The 15,867-nt window shown below is 46.2% G+C and overlaps 7 protein-coding genes across 7 annotated transcripts; 2 read left to right on the top strand and 5 right to left on the bottom strand.

Moving 5' to 3' along the window:
* Positions 1 to 52: 52 nt before the first annotated feature.
* Positions 53 to 656, top strand: N7495_003157 (uncharacterized protein; the record flags this gene model as incomplete). Its single annotated transcript, XM_057205826.1, has 2 exons — positions 53 to 99; positions 308 to 656. 2 exons carry the CDS (start codon positions 53 to 55, stop codon positions 654 to 656), a joined length of 396 nt encoding a protein of 131 aa, XP_057066433.1.
* A 1,279-nt stretch (positions 657 to 1,935) lies between these two features.
* On the bottom strand, positions 1,936 to 3,483 carry N7495_003156 (uncharacterized protein; the record flags this gene model as incomplete). The annotated part of the gene is made up of 6 exons (XM_057205825.1): positions 1,936 to 2,125; positions 2,191 to 2,335; positions 2,394 to 2,541; positions 2,599 to 2,892; positions 2,946 to 3,198; positions 3,248 to 3,483. The coding sequence occupies 6 exons, from the start codon at positions 3,481 to 3,483 to the stop codon at positions 1,936 to 1,938; spliced, it is 1,266 nt and encodes a 421-aa protein (XP_057066432.1).
* A 670-nt stretch (positions 3,484 to 4,153) lies between these two features.
* N7495_003155 (S53 family peptidase) lies at positions 4,154 to 6,079 on the bottom strand (the record flags this gene model as incomplete). Its single annotated transcript, XM_057205824.1, has 3 exons — positions 4,154 to 4,882; positions 4,939 to 5,909; positions 5,971 to 6,079. The coding sequence occupies 3 exons, from the start codon at positions 6,077 to 6,079 to the stop codon at positions 4,154 to 4,156; spliced, it is 1,809 nt and encodes a 602-aa protein (XP_057066431.1).
* A 1,887-nt stretch (positions 6,080 to 7,966) lies between these two features.
* On the top strand, positions 7,967 to 10,018 carry N7495_003154 (gamma-glutamyltransferase family protein; the record flags this gene model as incomplete). The annotated part of the gene is made up of 5 exons (XM_057205823.1): positions 7,967 to 8,131; positions 8,194 to 8,212; positions 8,293 to 8,460; positions 8,506 to 8,642; positions 8,741 to 10,018. The coding sequence occupies 5 exons, from the start codon at positions 7,967 to 7,969 to the stop codon at positions 10,016 to 10,018; spliced, it is 1,767 nt and encodes a 588-aa protein (XP_057066430.1).
* A 288-nt stretch (positions 10,019 to 10,306) lies between these two features.
* On the bottom strand, positions 10,307 to 10,781 carry N7495_003153 (Vacuolar transporter chaperone 1; the record flags this gene model as incomplete). The annotated part of the gene is made up of 2 exons (XM_057205822.1): positions 10,307 to 10,653; positions 10,748 to 10,781. 2 exons carry the CDS (start codon positions 10,779 to 10,781, stop codon positions 10,307 to 10,309), a joined length of 381 nt encoding a protein of 126 aa, XP_057066429.1.
* A 584-nt stretch (positions 10,782 to 11,365) lies between these two features.
* N7495_003152 (shikimate dehydrogenase family protein) lies at positions 11,366 to 12,289 on the bottom strand (the record flags this gene model as incomplete). Its single annotated transcript, XM_057205821.1, has 1 exon — positions 11,366 to 12,289. One exon carries the CDS (start codon positions 12,287 to 12,289, stop codon positions 11,366 to 11,368), a length of 924 nt encoding a protein of 307 aa, XP_057066428.1.
* A 472-nt stretch (positions 12,290 to 12,761) lies between these two features.
* N7495_003151 (uncharacterized protein) lies at positions 12,762 to 14,410 on the bottom strand (the record flags this gene model as incomplete). The annotated part of the gene is made up of 2 exons (XM_057205820.1): positions 12,762 to 14,290; positions 14,353 to 14,410. 2 exons carry the CDS (start codon positions 14,408 to 14,410, stop codon positions 12,762 to 12,764), a joined length of 1,587 nt encoding a protein of 528 aa, XP_057066427.1.
* Between the last annotated feature and the right edge of the window lie 1,457 nt (positions 14,411 to 15,867).

Below are 15,867 nucleotides of genomic sequence, written 5' to 3'. Positions count from 1 at the left end.
TCAAGAGAAAGATAGATTATGTATTCCAGCAAGCGAGTTTACCACTAAATTGATGAAAAATGTCTCCGTACCCACTCTTGTTGTAGCGGAAATCCCAACGTACGTTTTGGTTGTTTTCTTCCCAATTCTTTTGTACTTCATCGTATGATGAAGAAAAGAAAAGAGATTTCTAGAATTCGTCTAACATTTGCATGTACGAGCAGGCACAAATCCGGCATCTTATTGAACCTACCCGATGAATATCTATACATGTATGAACTCTCTTGCTGACATTTCTCTATATAGGTCAAGCTAATTTGATTTCCAGGGCAATCTTGGTGTCTGAAAGGACTGATCACCCTGCACAGAATTACGATACATACTATTTGGCCTCAATGATGCGGGGGTTTGTGCCATACTTCATCGAGGCCATCTCCACCAAAAGCGACGATTACCTGCCAGGTGATGCTGAAAATCTGAGCAAAGAAATCTTCAACTACATGAAGCCGAAAGAACATGACGAAAACCTCATTGAGTTTTTTGAGCAGTATCGTAAACGCTATTTCGGCAATCAGGTAGTGCAAAGGGCGACAGTTTTGCATTCATGTTTAATTAATATTCTCAAAATGCCTTTCAACCTCACGTCTTCAATAGAACAGGGCTTAATGATATGTTGATTCTTTGTGAGGTTACTCGTGAGTCTACTTGTACAATAATCTTTACAATTTTCGGATATCAAAGCGGCCACTTCATGTCATGTTCTTTGTCTCTTGAACATTCGGGACCTTAGGAATTGACTGGTTGAACAAGGGATGGACATGATCATGAATTTGGGACCACATGCCATTAAAGTATGCGAGAGCTTGAAGAACATGTCCACCGGCCTTCCCTCGTTGTAGTAAGTATTCCTGAAACATTACCCAGGAAGAATTGGAGAGCTGACATCCACGAAATTTTTCAGCACCCGCTTTGTTTGCGAGTTCCTCATTTCGAGATCCTCGACTTGCCACATCTATGAACCTGACGTTAGAAGAATGTTGTGCCTACATAATCCAATTTCAGCTATATCTCCCCGATTCATAGGCTGTGAAGAGTCAGCAATGGCCGATAGGAGTGTGTCGAGAACTCCGGTGCTCGAGCTTGAGGTTTCAGTTCTTGGTAACCAGGGTTCACAAATGGCACCATGGACTCGCATAGGTGTCTGTATCCAGCCAGGTACCGCTGAGCAAAATGATCTCAGACTTGATGGCCCTTTTTGAAGCGTATGCTTTACGTAGCATATGCCCCAGATAGTGATGGGGGTTTATACGTTGCAAACAAGAGAGGAAACTTGGGCCTGCCATCTCTTACCCACCATCGGCCCGACAAATAGCAGATCCTGAAGTGCCGATACGGCGGGATATCAATTGTGCATATCGCAGGTGTGAACAGCGAGAACGTGAAGAAGCACAAGCAAAGCAGGCAAAACAAGCAGGTGAAGGTGCAGCACCATAAGAGCCCTCGAGAAAACATACCACTGGAACACCCAAGGATACTAGTTCGTTACATTGAAAGGCATGTCCAATGGTAGAAGTTTGGAAGTTTTTTCATGAGGGGGACAGATGTCTGTAACCTGAGCAGAACCCTGATCCTCCCGAGGTCCTCTCTAATACAATAGATTCATTCCAAGGCTTATTATGCCTATTAAAGTTGTTGAAACTACGACGCTATCTTCTTATTTTCTTATTTCCTTATTCTGGCTGGTTTAAGTATTTTTGTGACAGTCATTCTTATAAAGATGTACCTGCTATAGGTACCCAGGTATTCTTTTGTACCGAATTCAGAAATTATTCCAAGGCGGTTTTATTTAACTACTTATCAACCAGTGATTCAGAGCTCCTGCGGTCTGGGGTTCCTTCTAGGTTCAACTCAATAGCCAAGTAGAAAGTTGATCACCCTCGTGTTTCCAGGGCTGCTTTACAGCACAGCAGGCACCTGCTCAGTGGCAAGATAGTCTTCCCAGACCTTCTTAATATCATTCTTATAGATGAAGTCCTTGTCACCGTATATGAAGTTGTCGATTTTAGCCTTCAAAAATACATCAAAGTCAGGATTATTAGCCTGAATCTGATTAATCCTTTCCTGGCTTTCGTCCAGATGCCGATACCTTGAGTCAAACGTTAGACGCCATATTTATACCCAGATTCAGAACATAATTCATTCATGACTTACATCTTGTCATAGTACGGAGATCTTATCGCATTGAAGATCTCAAGAGCATCCCTTACGGGACGAGGTCCAGACTGGGTGTGTTCCAGTGCTCGTGCGAGGATCCAACCGTCTTCCATTGCAAATGTGGCCCCGGAGCCAAATGCGCCTACATATTTGTGTTAGTATAAACTTCATGGTTTTCCGAGGGATAGAAATCAAATTACCTGAGAGGGGATGACTGGCATCTCCAACGAGAGCGACTTTCTCCCAGCCGGTAATCCTATTCAGACGATTTCCTGCGAAAGCGGCAAACTCCCTCCATTCACCTTCATTGACCTTACTGACAGCGTCTTTAATTCGTTGATCAAATTCCTGTTTTATGAGTTAGCCATATATAAAGCAATGTCAGATCTCTTGACATTGACATACCTTCACTCGGTCTGCGACCTTTTCGTTCGTTGCAGGAATACCCCAGACGACCGTCTCCCCCGGAACCTCCTTCTCAATGTAAGAGCGTACTGTGATTTCAAAGAGCGGGTCATCAAACTCAGACTTATCATCGACGTCTGAGAAATACACATGGCCCGATTTCCCCCACCACCAACCTGTCGTGGATGCGACATCAGGGACATCGACCAGACGAGATTTGGGAATAATGGTTCGCCACTGGGTATTTCCAGTAAAAGACAGCTTATGATCAGGGAAGAGAGCCTTTCGAGTCACCTGTCTTTTCATTAGTTATGCAGATTAAATCTCGAGGGAGAACGATGACAAACGGAGTGTATTCCTTCAGCGCCAACAACTAGATCAGCAACCACCTCAGTCCCGTCGTTGAATGATAAGCGCACTCCTTCAGGGACATCTTCCAGAGACACAAGCTTCTTATTGAACTGGATCAAGCCCTCCGGCACCTTGGCCAAGAGCGCAGACTGAAGCCGAGTTCTGCGAGCACGAATCGAGCCACGCGAATCTGCATCGGAATTTTCCGGGTGGCTAGTAATGCTCACAATGTTACCATTATAGGCATTTCTGGGAAAATATCAGTATCGGAATATTATTTACATACTTACTATCTCACCTTTGATGTGTATCCGCCTTAGAACCTCCCTTAACACCATCGGCCGCACCTAGCAAATCCAAAACCTTCCAAGCATTGGCGCTGAGACTAATGCCGGCCCCAGCCTCTCTGGGCTCAGGATGTTTCTCATAAAGAGTCACTTTGAGGAATGGTAGTTCCGAAAGAGCAATGGCAGTCCCTAATCCACCCGGGCCTCCGCCAATGATAGCGATAGAAGTAAGGGGTCGGCCGACCATATTGATAAAAAAATCTATATGATTATTTCGTATCTTTAATTCCTACTACTGGAAGTGGCCTACAGTCTTATATTCTCTCCTAATTGCTTTGATTAACATATCAGCGGAGTTGGTTCGGGCTAGTCTGTATGATCCCATAGCACGTCATACTAAGGTGTGAATATGCCATGCGCCACGAGATTACGAATTCTTCACTCTTCATACATGATATGAATGGAATGATCAATATATGCTGGTATATCAATGAATCGTACGATAATTTGATGTGTAAGTAAGCATGTAAGTAGTTAGTCTGATCCCAATTGGTCATGATATCCGCGCCATTGTACCACAGTGAGTCCCGGCTAAATTCAAAATTCAAAGGTTTTATGTCAACATGATAACGGGTTCTAGCTTTGACTAAATCGGTAGTATTGTGTGGTAGGTATTACTACTTACCTAACGAGTCCCTGCGATACCGGAAAAGAAAATACCAGCAAGGCCCAGTCAACAAACAATAAGCCAAGTCTAAATTGACAACTTGCCAGTGAAAATAAATCACATTTTCAATCACAATTTGTACATGAAAGAAAATTCCGAGAAAGCATATTAAATTTGGGATGATGTATCCGTATGTGAAGACAGTTATTGAAAATATCTATATTCAATCCATTCGGAAAGAAATTCATTCTCATTCCTTCGCATTTGCGGAAACTAACAGCTTCGCAAAATCCGGAGTACCAAGACCAGTAACAGGGTCCCAGCCCTCAGTAGCGTTCCAGCTAGCGTACGGCACAACAGGGCCACCGTTTGTAGGACCGCTGAATCGGCTATTTCCGTCGCAACCAGTGCTGCCACCTACAGTGATATCATTAAGAGCAGAGCGACCAGATGAGTAGAGCCAAGGGTTCAGGAAACCCAATGGCGCCTTGTTAGCCTTGAGACGAGCATCGTTCAATAGAGCGATAACACCTGCGAAAGCGGGAGAGGCGCACGATGTACCGTCTACTGATGAAAGCACGCCCTTCTCGTAGATGGCATAGTTTTCGCCCTGTGCGGCAACATCTGGGAAGGCGCGGCCGCTTGCATTGAAGTAGCCAGACCACTTATCGCCTAGTTTTTCGAGGTAATCGCTAACTGCTGAATCTTGATAACTTGGACGGGCCCACAAATCTGAGAAGCCGCCGGACGAGAAGTAGACTGCTTGCTCTGGGGAAGTCTTGGTGGTTGCTCCGACTGAGGTCACCCAGGGACAGGCAGCGGGGAACTGTGGCGGAAAATGGGTTGTGTTTTTTCCGTCGTTCGTCATGCAGGCTGCGCCGACACCTGAGTCGCCCGAAGAGAAGATGACAGAAACACCGCGGCTGCCAAGCTGGGCATATAGATTGCAAACACTGCGAGCGTACTTTTCCGGAACACTCTACAGAGGATTGTTAATACGCATATGTGGAATATATTATCAGAAGATTTTTTTACCTGTTCGTCCTCACCATAAGAGGTAGAGAGCACCTGGGGTAGGTCATCATCCTCCATTGTGACAATGTTCTGCAGGAAGTCCAGGTAAGGTTCATTGTTGTTATTGTTGGCGTCAGGCTGGTCCAAATCAGGGACTAGCTCGCCGCGGCCACCGGTGCTGAACTCAGTGACTGGAACTGGGTGGCTCACGCCCACGATGTACTGAAGGTCTAGATTGGCCTCGCTACTGTCAGATTTGGAGTTTTGAGTGTTCAGACCGCCATGGTATTCAATGACTGTGAAGTTTTGGCCCGTTGCATAAGGAGCAATATCCTGTTCGAATAGAGCGAGATCTGCATATCGAGCATACTGCTCTAAGTAGCTGGAGAAAGCAACCTTGTTGCCAATGCTGGAGCTAGCGTTGTAGTCACCGATGGAGTAAAGTTCCTTGAGACACTGAGGTGTAATTGCCTTGTTGCAATCGGCACTAGCACTGTTGACGGCCTTACGGAAGACTTCGTCAACAGCCTTTGTCTTGCTGTGAAGCGTTGCACGATTGGGCTTAAGCTGACCGAAGCGAGTAGTCGGAGTAACCAGATTAATGTGCGGTACCAATGAGTCTGGAATGGAGTATTCCAGGGTGCGGAGACGCTCGACGTGCTTTACGTTGTTGATATAGTATTGGAAGTTGGCCGACAACATATCATTAGCATTCTCCACTGTAGTTCTAAAAGTCACCCAGTCTGCATTCTGCTTGATGTCTGTAATGCCATAATAATGCAGCCAGTCTAGGACTGCATCCACCGATTCCGTACTTGGCTGCAGCATACGTTTCATCTCGTCGTGGGTTCGGAAGTGTTTGCCGTAGTTTTCATGACCAGGAGTCGACATTTCCATCAGGGCTTGTTCAAATCCAGCGACATCCCCTTGCTGCAACGCAACCTGCAATCGAATGGGCTGGTTTGCACGCGGAGTGTGAGAGTAATGCCATTCTATAGGCCAATATCAGTCGGTCGGTTCTTATCTTTCATTTGATCAGATAGGCAGGCATACCCTGTGGCACAGCACGAAGCCGCTCAAATACTTCTGCCGAAGCAAGAGATGACAAAAGCGTCAGAGCCGCCAGCGACAGCGCGCCGCGGTTGAGTAGAGACGCGAGCATCGGGCTTTACCAGGAGCGAACAGAGGCTCCTTACAGATCCACGAGCGACTCGGGAAGCGTACGTGAAAAGTAAAAGGAATAAGGGACCCGGGAAGAGCAACAAATGAGGGGGTTTAACCAGTATTAATTGTTTTATTTATTTTGGTTGCATTGGCGGGGGAATGGACGGTGAGGAATGTGTAGAGCAGAAAACATCTTGGTCCTGATCCTTGTTTCACTGTGACTAGGTAGTCTCGTTGCCCAAGTTGCCCAAGGACGATCAGTCCTCTTCTTGACCTTGCTTCGTCGCACTAATAATAGTGGACCCTGAGAGGCACATCCGAGAGGACCTGACTTCACCTTCCCCCCTTGTGGTCCTAGATCAGATAGATTGGCTGAAGATTCTGCATGCTGCCCCGTCGTGCCATATTAATCAGGACTGCAAATAGCCAGTGATGTGATTGGTATGGATACGCCCCTCGCTTGCCTCGAGACAATGCTGGGATACTGGGTGGCGCAATGAAGAGTAAGATCGGCAGGGGCCAAAGACCCACTGTTGACACAGTCAGCCGTTAAGATCTAATGTCAGATCAACTCGAATGGCTGGATTAAATGAAGTCTGGAGACAAGACCCTGACGATTAATGAGACCAAAATGCATGACGCCAGAAAATGGCCATCACACAAACTGACCACTTTTCGGGCAGGTGCAGACAAATTGATGGACTCTACTCTCGTGTCCATTCCCTGTGCCTCCTCCCGTTCCGTGACACTGTGGATATTTGGTAAGTCATTATCAAATTGACTAATATTGTTAAAAATAGATTGAAACTTGGTTACTTTACTCCGTACTGGAAGTTCGGAAGAATATTGCGCCGGATACCTTTGAAATGGATTTGAAGTCAGAAGAAGCCTCCATACAGCTATTTATTCTTGTGATAGGGGAAAAACCTCCGAGGTTGGAAATCTTGGGTCTACCCACATTGTAACCTTGGAATTCAATCGCCTATATGTCACAACGCCATGCCTCGAGAGCTGGGCACCTGGACAGTCAGATATCGATACTCAATTCCGAACCTTGAAAGCCCTGCAAGCTATTCATCAATCATGATTGATGATACGAGCCCGAATAGACTTGCAGTCACACCAAAATGCAGCCCTGGGCATTCCAACCTTGAAAGGCTTCAAGGTACTCGTGGTGCTAATTTCCAGCTCAAGGTTGATAAATATGAAGCAATACATACTCAAGATCAATCTCTGGGGTGATTCCCAGGTGGCTTATATTTACTGGAGAAGTGCTTCCCTCAGGAAGGCAACACACATCCCTTCTGCAGACTTTGAAAAAAGCCCGGCAGGTGAAGTTGAATTACCTTCACTCAGATCCCATTTGGAAGTCAAGGTTCAATTTCGATCTAACTGTTCTCGATTCCTCAGCGTCCTACTCTGGTAGGCAATGTGCCATCTTTCGTGTCCACAGCTCTGGTCTCCCTGCTCTGGTTCCTGTTGGCCATTGCGGACAACGCAATCACATCATTCAGGTTCATTGAAGTGAGTCATGCGACTCAAATCCCATACCTACCAGCCAAATGTAAGTAACATTCAAGGCTGTGGAGAAGGATACAGTGTTCACGGTTAAATGCCGGGGAGGATGAGTTCAAACTCCGGAACTGCTAGTAAAATCTTACATCACTAGACAAACTTCCAAGCCACTCACTGATTGACGAACCGTAGTTAGGAAGCTACAAGCCCATCTGATTCGATATTTACAATTGCGGGGTATTTCACCCCTCTTCTGATGTCGCATTGAAGATCACAAATAACACCACTTAATTACTGTATACCTGGAAAATGCCTTTATAGACGCAATATATTCCCGTTTTATATCCCAAAATAAGAAGAATAAGCCAAAATGCCACTCAATGCGAAAGCTATCTATTCAAAGTCCGATGCGGACTTCTTCGCATTCCCCAGTCGCCGGAGTACAGTGCATAGTCGAAAGGGAATCGTCTCGTGTACCCAGCCACTAGCTGCAGCGGCAGGTCATAGGATTCTCAGTCAGGGAGGAAATGCGGCTGTAAGTTTAATTCTGGTTTCACGGCTCGATTGTACCTGGGGGGTAAGCTAATAAAATTCTAGGATGCGGCCGTTGCTGTCGGTAAGCTTATACCTAGGTGTATTGCAATCCTATAATTTAGGAACATCGTAGACTAACTGTATCAATCTCCCTATGTCTAGCTGCGGCGCTTAACCTGACCGAGCCGGGCTCAACTGGCATTGGTGGCGACATGTTCTGTCTATTCTACGAGTCCAAAACGAAAAAGGTACATTCGCTCAATGGATCCGGACGCTATCCTGGATCTGCGACGTTGGAAAAGGTGCGCAGGGATCTGAACCTCGCACCTGGTGCGCTGGGTAGCATTCCAATGCTAAGTGCTCTGTCGCCAACAGTGCCCGGGGCTGCTGCTGGGTGGGTAGATACGATTGAAAAGTTTGGAAGTGGGAAGCTGTCTATGGAGCAGATCCTTCAACCTGCTATTGAGATGGCAGAGGAAGGCTTCATTGTTTCAGAGCATTCGTCTCATGATGTGAGTATTCTTTTTCTCTCTCTCTCTCTCTCTCTCTCTCTCTCTCTCTCTCTCTCTCTCTTTAGTACCTTACTGGCGGTTCCTGATTCAGAGTATAGTGGCAAGAGGCCGAGGAGGATATTCGCTCGGCATCACCGAGCTTCCGTGAGATGCTTAAGACCGACCTCACGGCGAAAGACGGAGTTCGAGCTCCACGACCGGGTGAGATTATGAAAAATCCTACTTTGGCCAGGACTTTCCGTACACTTGCGGTGGAAGGTAAGAAGGGCTTCTACCAGGGTCGGATTGCGCAGGAGATCGCGAAGGTAGTACAGGATCTAGGTGGCTATATGTCTCTCGAGGATCTATCCCACCATGTCGAAGTGGGCACGCAAGAGACAGAAGCTATCTCCCTCATTTTCACTGGCCAGGACATTATATCAAAGCAAAGTCCAGGAACGGATGGCGAGCCCAATCAGGGTGTTCGGATTTGGGAACACCCGCCAAACGGGCAGGGAATTGTAGCACTTATAGCACTCGGAATCATGGAGGAGCTAGAGAGAGCTGGGAAGATCCCTAAATTCAGTGAATCTCAACACAATTCAGCAGCTTATCTGCATGCCGTCATCGAAAGTCTACGGATTGCCTTCGCCGATGCTGGATGGTGGGTGACAGATCCCGATGTTGAACACGTCCCATCCCAGGGCTTACTCGCACGAGAATACCTAGCCGAGCGAGCCAAGTTATTCTCACCTGATGGAGTAGCCGATATTATCGATCACGGCAGCCCGGCCCACAACCATAGCGATACTGTGTTCTTTGCTGTGACGGATCCAGAGGGTAATGGGATGTCCTTCATTAACAGCAACTACGCCGGCTTCGGGTCAGCCATCATTCCCGCCGGCTGTGGGTTTACCTTGCAGAGTCGGGGAGCGAACTTCTCCCTTCAGTCCGGACACCCGAATGCTCTTGCTCCAGGAAAGCGCCCATACCACACTATTATCCCTGCGATTGTCACCAACGTGGCAGATGGGTCTCTGCACTCTGTGTATGGTGTCATGGGCGGCTTTATGCAGCCACAAGGTCACGTACAGGTGCTGCTTAACATGCTTGCTTTCGGATACCATCCCCAGGCTGCACTTGATTCACCGCGTATCTGCATCGAGGCCCCGGTCGCCGAGGGTGGCGGCCGTATAATATGTGTTGAAGAAGGTATCAGTGCAGAGGCCATTGAAGGTCTCCAGCGCCTTGGTCATAAGATCAAAGTGTTGACCGATTGGGAACGACATTTTTTTGGTCGTGGTCAGATCATTCGCCTGCATTATGACGAGGGACAGCTCGTGTATAGTGCTGGCAGTGACCCGAGAGGCGATGGGATGGCGTTTCCGCTGCTTTAAGCTAGGATTCAGGAATAGAGTATTAGATGTATCAACTATCCCGGTGTATGCAAAATATTTCAATTTCATTGTCAAAAACGCTTCATTTATGATAGAAGGGACTGAACGTAGTGACAAATGAAGTGCATAGATACAGAGATGCCTTGAAGCATGGGGGAAAACGAGCAAAAAAGAACAAGCCGAAGGCGCCATGGAAATAAAACGTAACAAGTGAAACGGTACACCAAGTTCCAAATAGACCAGACCAAGCCCAAAAATAAACGTTCAACGAGGGATTATCAAACCACCTCATTTTTCTCCGTTATCACTAATACGGAGAATAAAGTTGACAATCACAGCAGCGAGAAGAGCAACGGCAAGAACAGTAGGACCGAACCGATCGTCGAAACCACTCTGTCCACGCCGCCGGATGCTTTGTGCGCGCCAATGGAATGTCACAACAGCGTATATCATAGCTGCCATGGCGATTATGGTAAACAGAGCGGCAGAGATACGGCCGATGCGATCGCCGAAATTGAGTAGGCCGACAGCCAAGCCGCCTAGGATGACAGTGAAGTTCAACCAGGATAGGAATGTACGCTCATTTGCGAAGAATACTTTTGGCTCGACACGCGTGGGCAGTGCAATCCGTTTGCCTGCAAACAAGGAGAGTTAGTCTTGAAAATTGGATGAATCCTTGTGCGCCCAATGCGCTTTTGACCCGGCATTGAGATGGGAGACTGTACGCACCTGGAGCGGTCTGAAGAAGGGGTTGAGTGGACATTATGTAGGATTGGCCAAGGGTGTCTCAGGAAATCAATGTTGAAATCAGCAGTGGCACAGGTAGAAAGTGAATCGTCGAGTCTGAGCCTGATGACGGATTAGAGGGAATTGCCAAGAATGACTGAATTAGGCTAGCGTGGCTACAGCTATCCAGCTCAAACACGTGTTTCTTTCATTGGACAAAAATTCCATCGATTCACTTTTTCTCCAACTTGATCGGATTAATTCAAGCCACAAGGGAATCGAGTTCGAGAGATTTAAGCCTTTAAGCCTCATCTTCGGAAGCCGGCTTTCCTCGCTTCGCTGCTGGATCTAGATGCCTTAATCGGCGTCCCCGCTTACGGAGCCCCACGACCGAAATCTTACTTTTTACAACGTCTTAGGTGAAGTGGATGCCTTTGAAGACTGTTGAATTAATTTTACAACTACTTGATTGCTACCTGGAACCCCCTCTACGACAGATAAGCTGCGATTAATTCAGACATGGTAGTATTAATTTAGATATTTAGATATTAGGCCCCGAGGGATACAGAACGGCAGTGGGCCTACGTAGTTGTGTCGATTCTCATTGGCAGACTCCGTGATCTAGAAGTTGATTGCTGTGCTTTCTTCTGCAGCTTGCAACAAAACATTCCAAGCACCTTCCTTATCCAACTTCTTAACAGCTTCCTCTCCAGCCCAAAGACGCCATTGCTTCTCAATCTGGTAGCCAATAACATGCGTTCCCTCCACAGTCGGCCAACCAAGCTGCTCAGCCAACTTAATAGTTCTTGTCCGCCTTGGCTTGAAGCACATGTCATGCAAGACACCCTTCTCCGGTCGAGAAAGGAAAAGCTCCAATACAGAGCGAACGATCTTCTCTGATTCCGTGGATGGCTCGAAATCAGGCACCGTGCCAACAATATAGTAAGGAGTAGACAGTTCCTTCGCCTGCTCAAGACACTTGACATGAATGATCTTGGGAACACTAGGCAATCGCTGCGAGTCGTGAATGAGAGCCACAACTTCGGCATCATCCCGGTTAAGGACGTAGATAGTAGGACAGTGCAGATGAACCGTAAGTGCGTAAACTGCAGCGCGACTGGCACCGCCAGCACCGATAACCAAGGCGCTGGATAGCGATGTAGCTGAAGGTCTTTCACTCTCATCGCCCTTTTCCAAAAGACAGCCCTTAACACCTATCCAGTCAGTATTCGTACCGATGAGGCGTCGTGGGTTTCCATCTCGGTAGTAGACGTTATTACAAGCACCGATGATAGTCGCAAGCTCGTCTAGTCTATCCAGAAGCGGCATGACTGTATTTTTGTATGGCATTGTGATTACCAGTCCGGCAGTGGTGGACCTCTTGCCTATAGCGAGTAAGTCTTCAGTGCTTGCGCATTCAGTTGAGTAGAAGGTCCATGATAGACCGAGAGACTTGGCAATGTGATTGTGCATTTGAGGAGCAATTGAGTGGGTGACTCCAATTCCCAGTAGATGGAGGGTGTTTCCTTCTTGTTGTTCAGTCATGGTGAGGTAGTGATTGTTGTAAAAACTAAATTCTCCCCACTTCCTAGATTCTGTGAGATGCTCTTGATATAACTAGCCGATTGAATTATTGATAGTCGGATGTATTCATGGCCGGTCGATTCCACGGAATAGTCTGTCGGATACAACTTAGCCGACGACGTCGGAAACTACTAACTGTAAACCAACTTCAACCAGGATCTTGTTTAACGCAGCGATAAAATCATTTTTTTTTTGTGTTTTTCTAAAACAACGCTTGCTCGCACGCTCAAATGCAGGACCAATAGCACCAAAACAAATAAAAGATTATAATAGACGAATTCGTAAGCATGAACCATTTTTGTGGCACCAAGGCCAAGAAACGGGGGGGCATTAAGAGCAATAATAATAAACGTCAAGTGAAAAGCAACAAAAACACTTTTGAGGACCAGCACATTCGGAAACTAATAAATCATAAGCCAGTTGATCAAGCGCACTAACCGACGGTGGTCTTCTTGCCACCCTCGAGATAACCAGATAGACGACCGCGAGCATTGAGGAGACTTGTCTGAAGGATGCGCAAAGTCTGCAAAACCATGGCATCTTTCATGCAGCTATGGTTGAAGTTTTTCACTACTTGCTCAAAGTTAGGAGGGGGACGAGAGTCTCCCAAAAATTCAGACAGATCGATCATGAAACGATGGATTCCCTCCTGCGCGGCCATGATGAGTTGAATCATAGATGTGACAGTCACGATAATAGTTTCGATGCTTGCCAGATTCTCAGCTGCGTTGGTAATCTTGTACTTTGGATCTACAATCCATTCCATCTGCGAATGAACGTTGCGATGCAAAGTGCCGGCTTGTTCTTGGAACATGTCCATAGATGTGTTATGATTGTCGATCATTTTCTGAAAATTGATGATAAATGTATGCCCGGCATCAGTAATAGGCAGAGTCTCAGTGGCATGATAGAGAGTCTTTCTGGTTCCAACCTTGACCTTTGCTTGAGTTGCCGCCGTACTCGCCTTCCCCGCCTTTGTCGATTCATTTCCTCCTACACATGAGGCCGAGCCTGCAATCGCTTCACTTGATGTTAGATACTTAGGAGGGCTCTCAGGATCAGGGGTGTTGCCCCTATCAGCAGGTGCACCGGGAGTAGATGGTCCATTCGAATCAACAGCAATAGTTGCTGAATTCAAGTCACGAGCAAGAGTGTTTCCGGATGGAGTTGAGCCGTGCTGAGTGGAATGCCCTGATAGCACATTGATACGTGCGATGGCCCCAGCCACCGAAGTAGCCAATGAAGTTTCCTGGGGCAGCATCTTAACTTTAGCTAGAGGCGATGGAGTGTCATTCAGCGATGATTGAGATAGACGGGGTCGGGCTTGATCAGGAACAGTCCGTCCACTATGGTCAATCATGACAATTGGTGGATTTCTGAGAGACACCCCAGTCCCAACGATACGGCCTCGTTCGCTCATATGTAAGTTGTCCAATTTTGCAGGCTTTCCGTCATTAGGTGCAGAGGATAGCTTTCCACGTATAGGAGTGTTTCCATGCGATTTAATCACTCCTCTAGAGTGAAGCTTTCCCGGGAAAACAGCTACTTCATGCAGACTATCCTGTGCATCCTCAGCCTTTACTGTAGGATCAAGCTCAGTATCCAAGCCGCCTCTTACGCTGGCTGCCACTGTAACTGGAGTCCGTGGCGATTCTCGGAGCGACGCTTCAGCTGCTCGAGAATTTTGCGTTGGAGTGCTATCTGCGTTGCCAGGTGGAACCTTTTCTCGTCGTCCTCGCCCTCCAGGTCCTCCACACGGGACATTTTTTCCAGCCATTGAAAGCTTTGCAGATGGGGTAGTCTTTCCAGGTGTGCACTGCGCAGGAGCACTGGTCATTCCAGTTGAGAAAGGCTTTGTAGACAGGGAGGCTGTTCTGTGCGTGAAAGTCTTCGCAGGAGGACCAGTCTTGGCGGGCAAGGCAGCGTTGTCGGCTAGCTTGAGCTCGTTAGCCGCACGAATTGCTATTAAATCGGTTATTAAGTGAACCCCAGAGGGGGAATAGTTAAAAAATGATTAGCCAAACCTGCAAGTCGCTGCATTATGTTGACAGGCGGACTATCCGGTTTTTTAGGCGAATCCATTTTGGGGAGCGACGCAATCGTCGATTCTACCGTGAAAGATTTGATCACTTGTAACCAGCACCACCTCACGAGCGTGAGAGGAAGCGAGTAAAGGGTGGATTTTGAAGAATAATAGGTGAGGGGATTGTCACTGAGGAGATTGTCGAAGAGGGTATAAAGGGAAGAAGTTTGATGATGATCAAATATGGAAGATATTTGATAGAGGTTTAAGATCAAAATTCTGATGATTCGAAGAGAGAGAGAGAGGGGGAAAGAAAGAAGAAATAAAAAGGGAGAAGAAAATGAGATGACAGTCAAGTAAGTGGGAAAGCACTTGATTTCACTACAAATACATGGGCGAGCGTACACAGTGATTACACCGACTTCAACACGATACTGCATCGTTGAAGCCTGTTCAACGTATGAAAACGCACATATTGAAAACAGGCTATCTCTACTTAGGCTCCATCATGAAGCCTTTGAATCGATTGGTAAACCATGCTCAGGTCATTTTAAATCTAAACTCATTCAACCTTGGAATCTTCAGGTCTATTCTATTAATCATATACTATTTATAAAAAAAATAAGGAGAGAAGGTTCATATGTCCCAGTCTATACTGATCGACCTTGTCGCAGATGAATCATGTATAGTAGTACTTTCAAATTTTAACAGGTCCATGGATAGACCTACCTAGGTAGCAGAACATTTGGAATTCATCTCACTTTGACATTATTAGTATTCAGGTGGACTGTGTGATAAACAAGATGTGCTCAATGATTTTTGTCTGATTTTCATTGTAAAAATGAGGTTTAAGTGAGTTAGTAAATAGGGCCACTTACTGGCACTGATAGTAAATGTGAAGATCTCGCAAAATTCTCGACATTCAACAAATGAACTCTTTGTATTGTGGCTGCTTCAAATCTTCAGGCTACTTCATATGCTTCATGATCTTTTCAACATTCAGTTCGGCTGGAGAATTTTTAATAGGCAGGAGAACCTTGAAGTATCACACTGTTTTGGCTCAATATTTTGAAGAATCTCAAATGTTCGTAGATTGATAATACCTTTTGGACTTTGCCCGCCTTAATGTACCAAAAATCAGCCTTTGATAGGATCAATCTCCTCGGGCATCATCATAATATGATTGTTGACCCCGAAGTCTGGGTATATGACACTAAAATAATAACTTGTTGATGAAACCCAATGTTTACTGAACATTGAATTAAAACGACGTAGTTTTAGAATTCATGAAAACATTAACAGCATTAGGATGAGGAAGAAGCTATATAGGTAGTAAGATATGTTATTTCTAAGGTTCGGTCATTTGCTTATTGGAATCAGAAAATCTCTTCTTCTTAACTAGCTTATCTTGGCTGACCTGCTCCGAGAGTATTTGAAGGTCATTCAAGTCAAAGAAGTTGGTTGGCAAAAAGTGTTGCCAATTAATTGTTCACCAGCACAGAAATTGAAGCTATGT

Source organism: Penicillium taxi (assembly GCF_028828555.1).
Source record: "Penicillium taxi strain IBT 34144 chromosome Unknown utg000002l_segment0_segment0, whole genome shotgun sequence".
NCBI classification, from domain to species: domain Eukaryota; kingdom Fungi; phylum Ascomycota; class Eurotiomycetes; order Eurotiales; family Aspergillaceae; genus Penicillium; species Penicillium taxi.
This window is presented reverse-complemented; position numbering and strand designations above follow the sequence as displayed.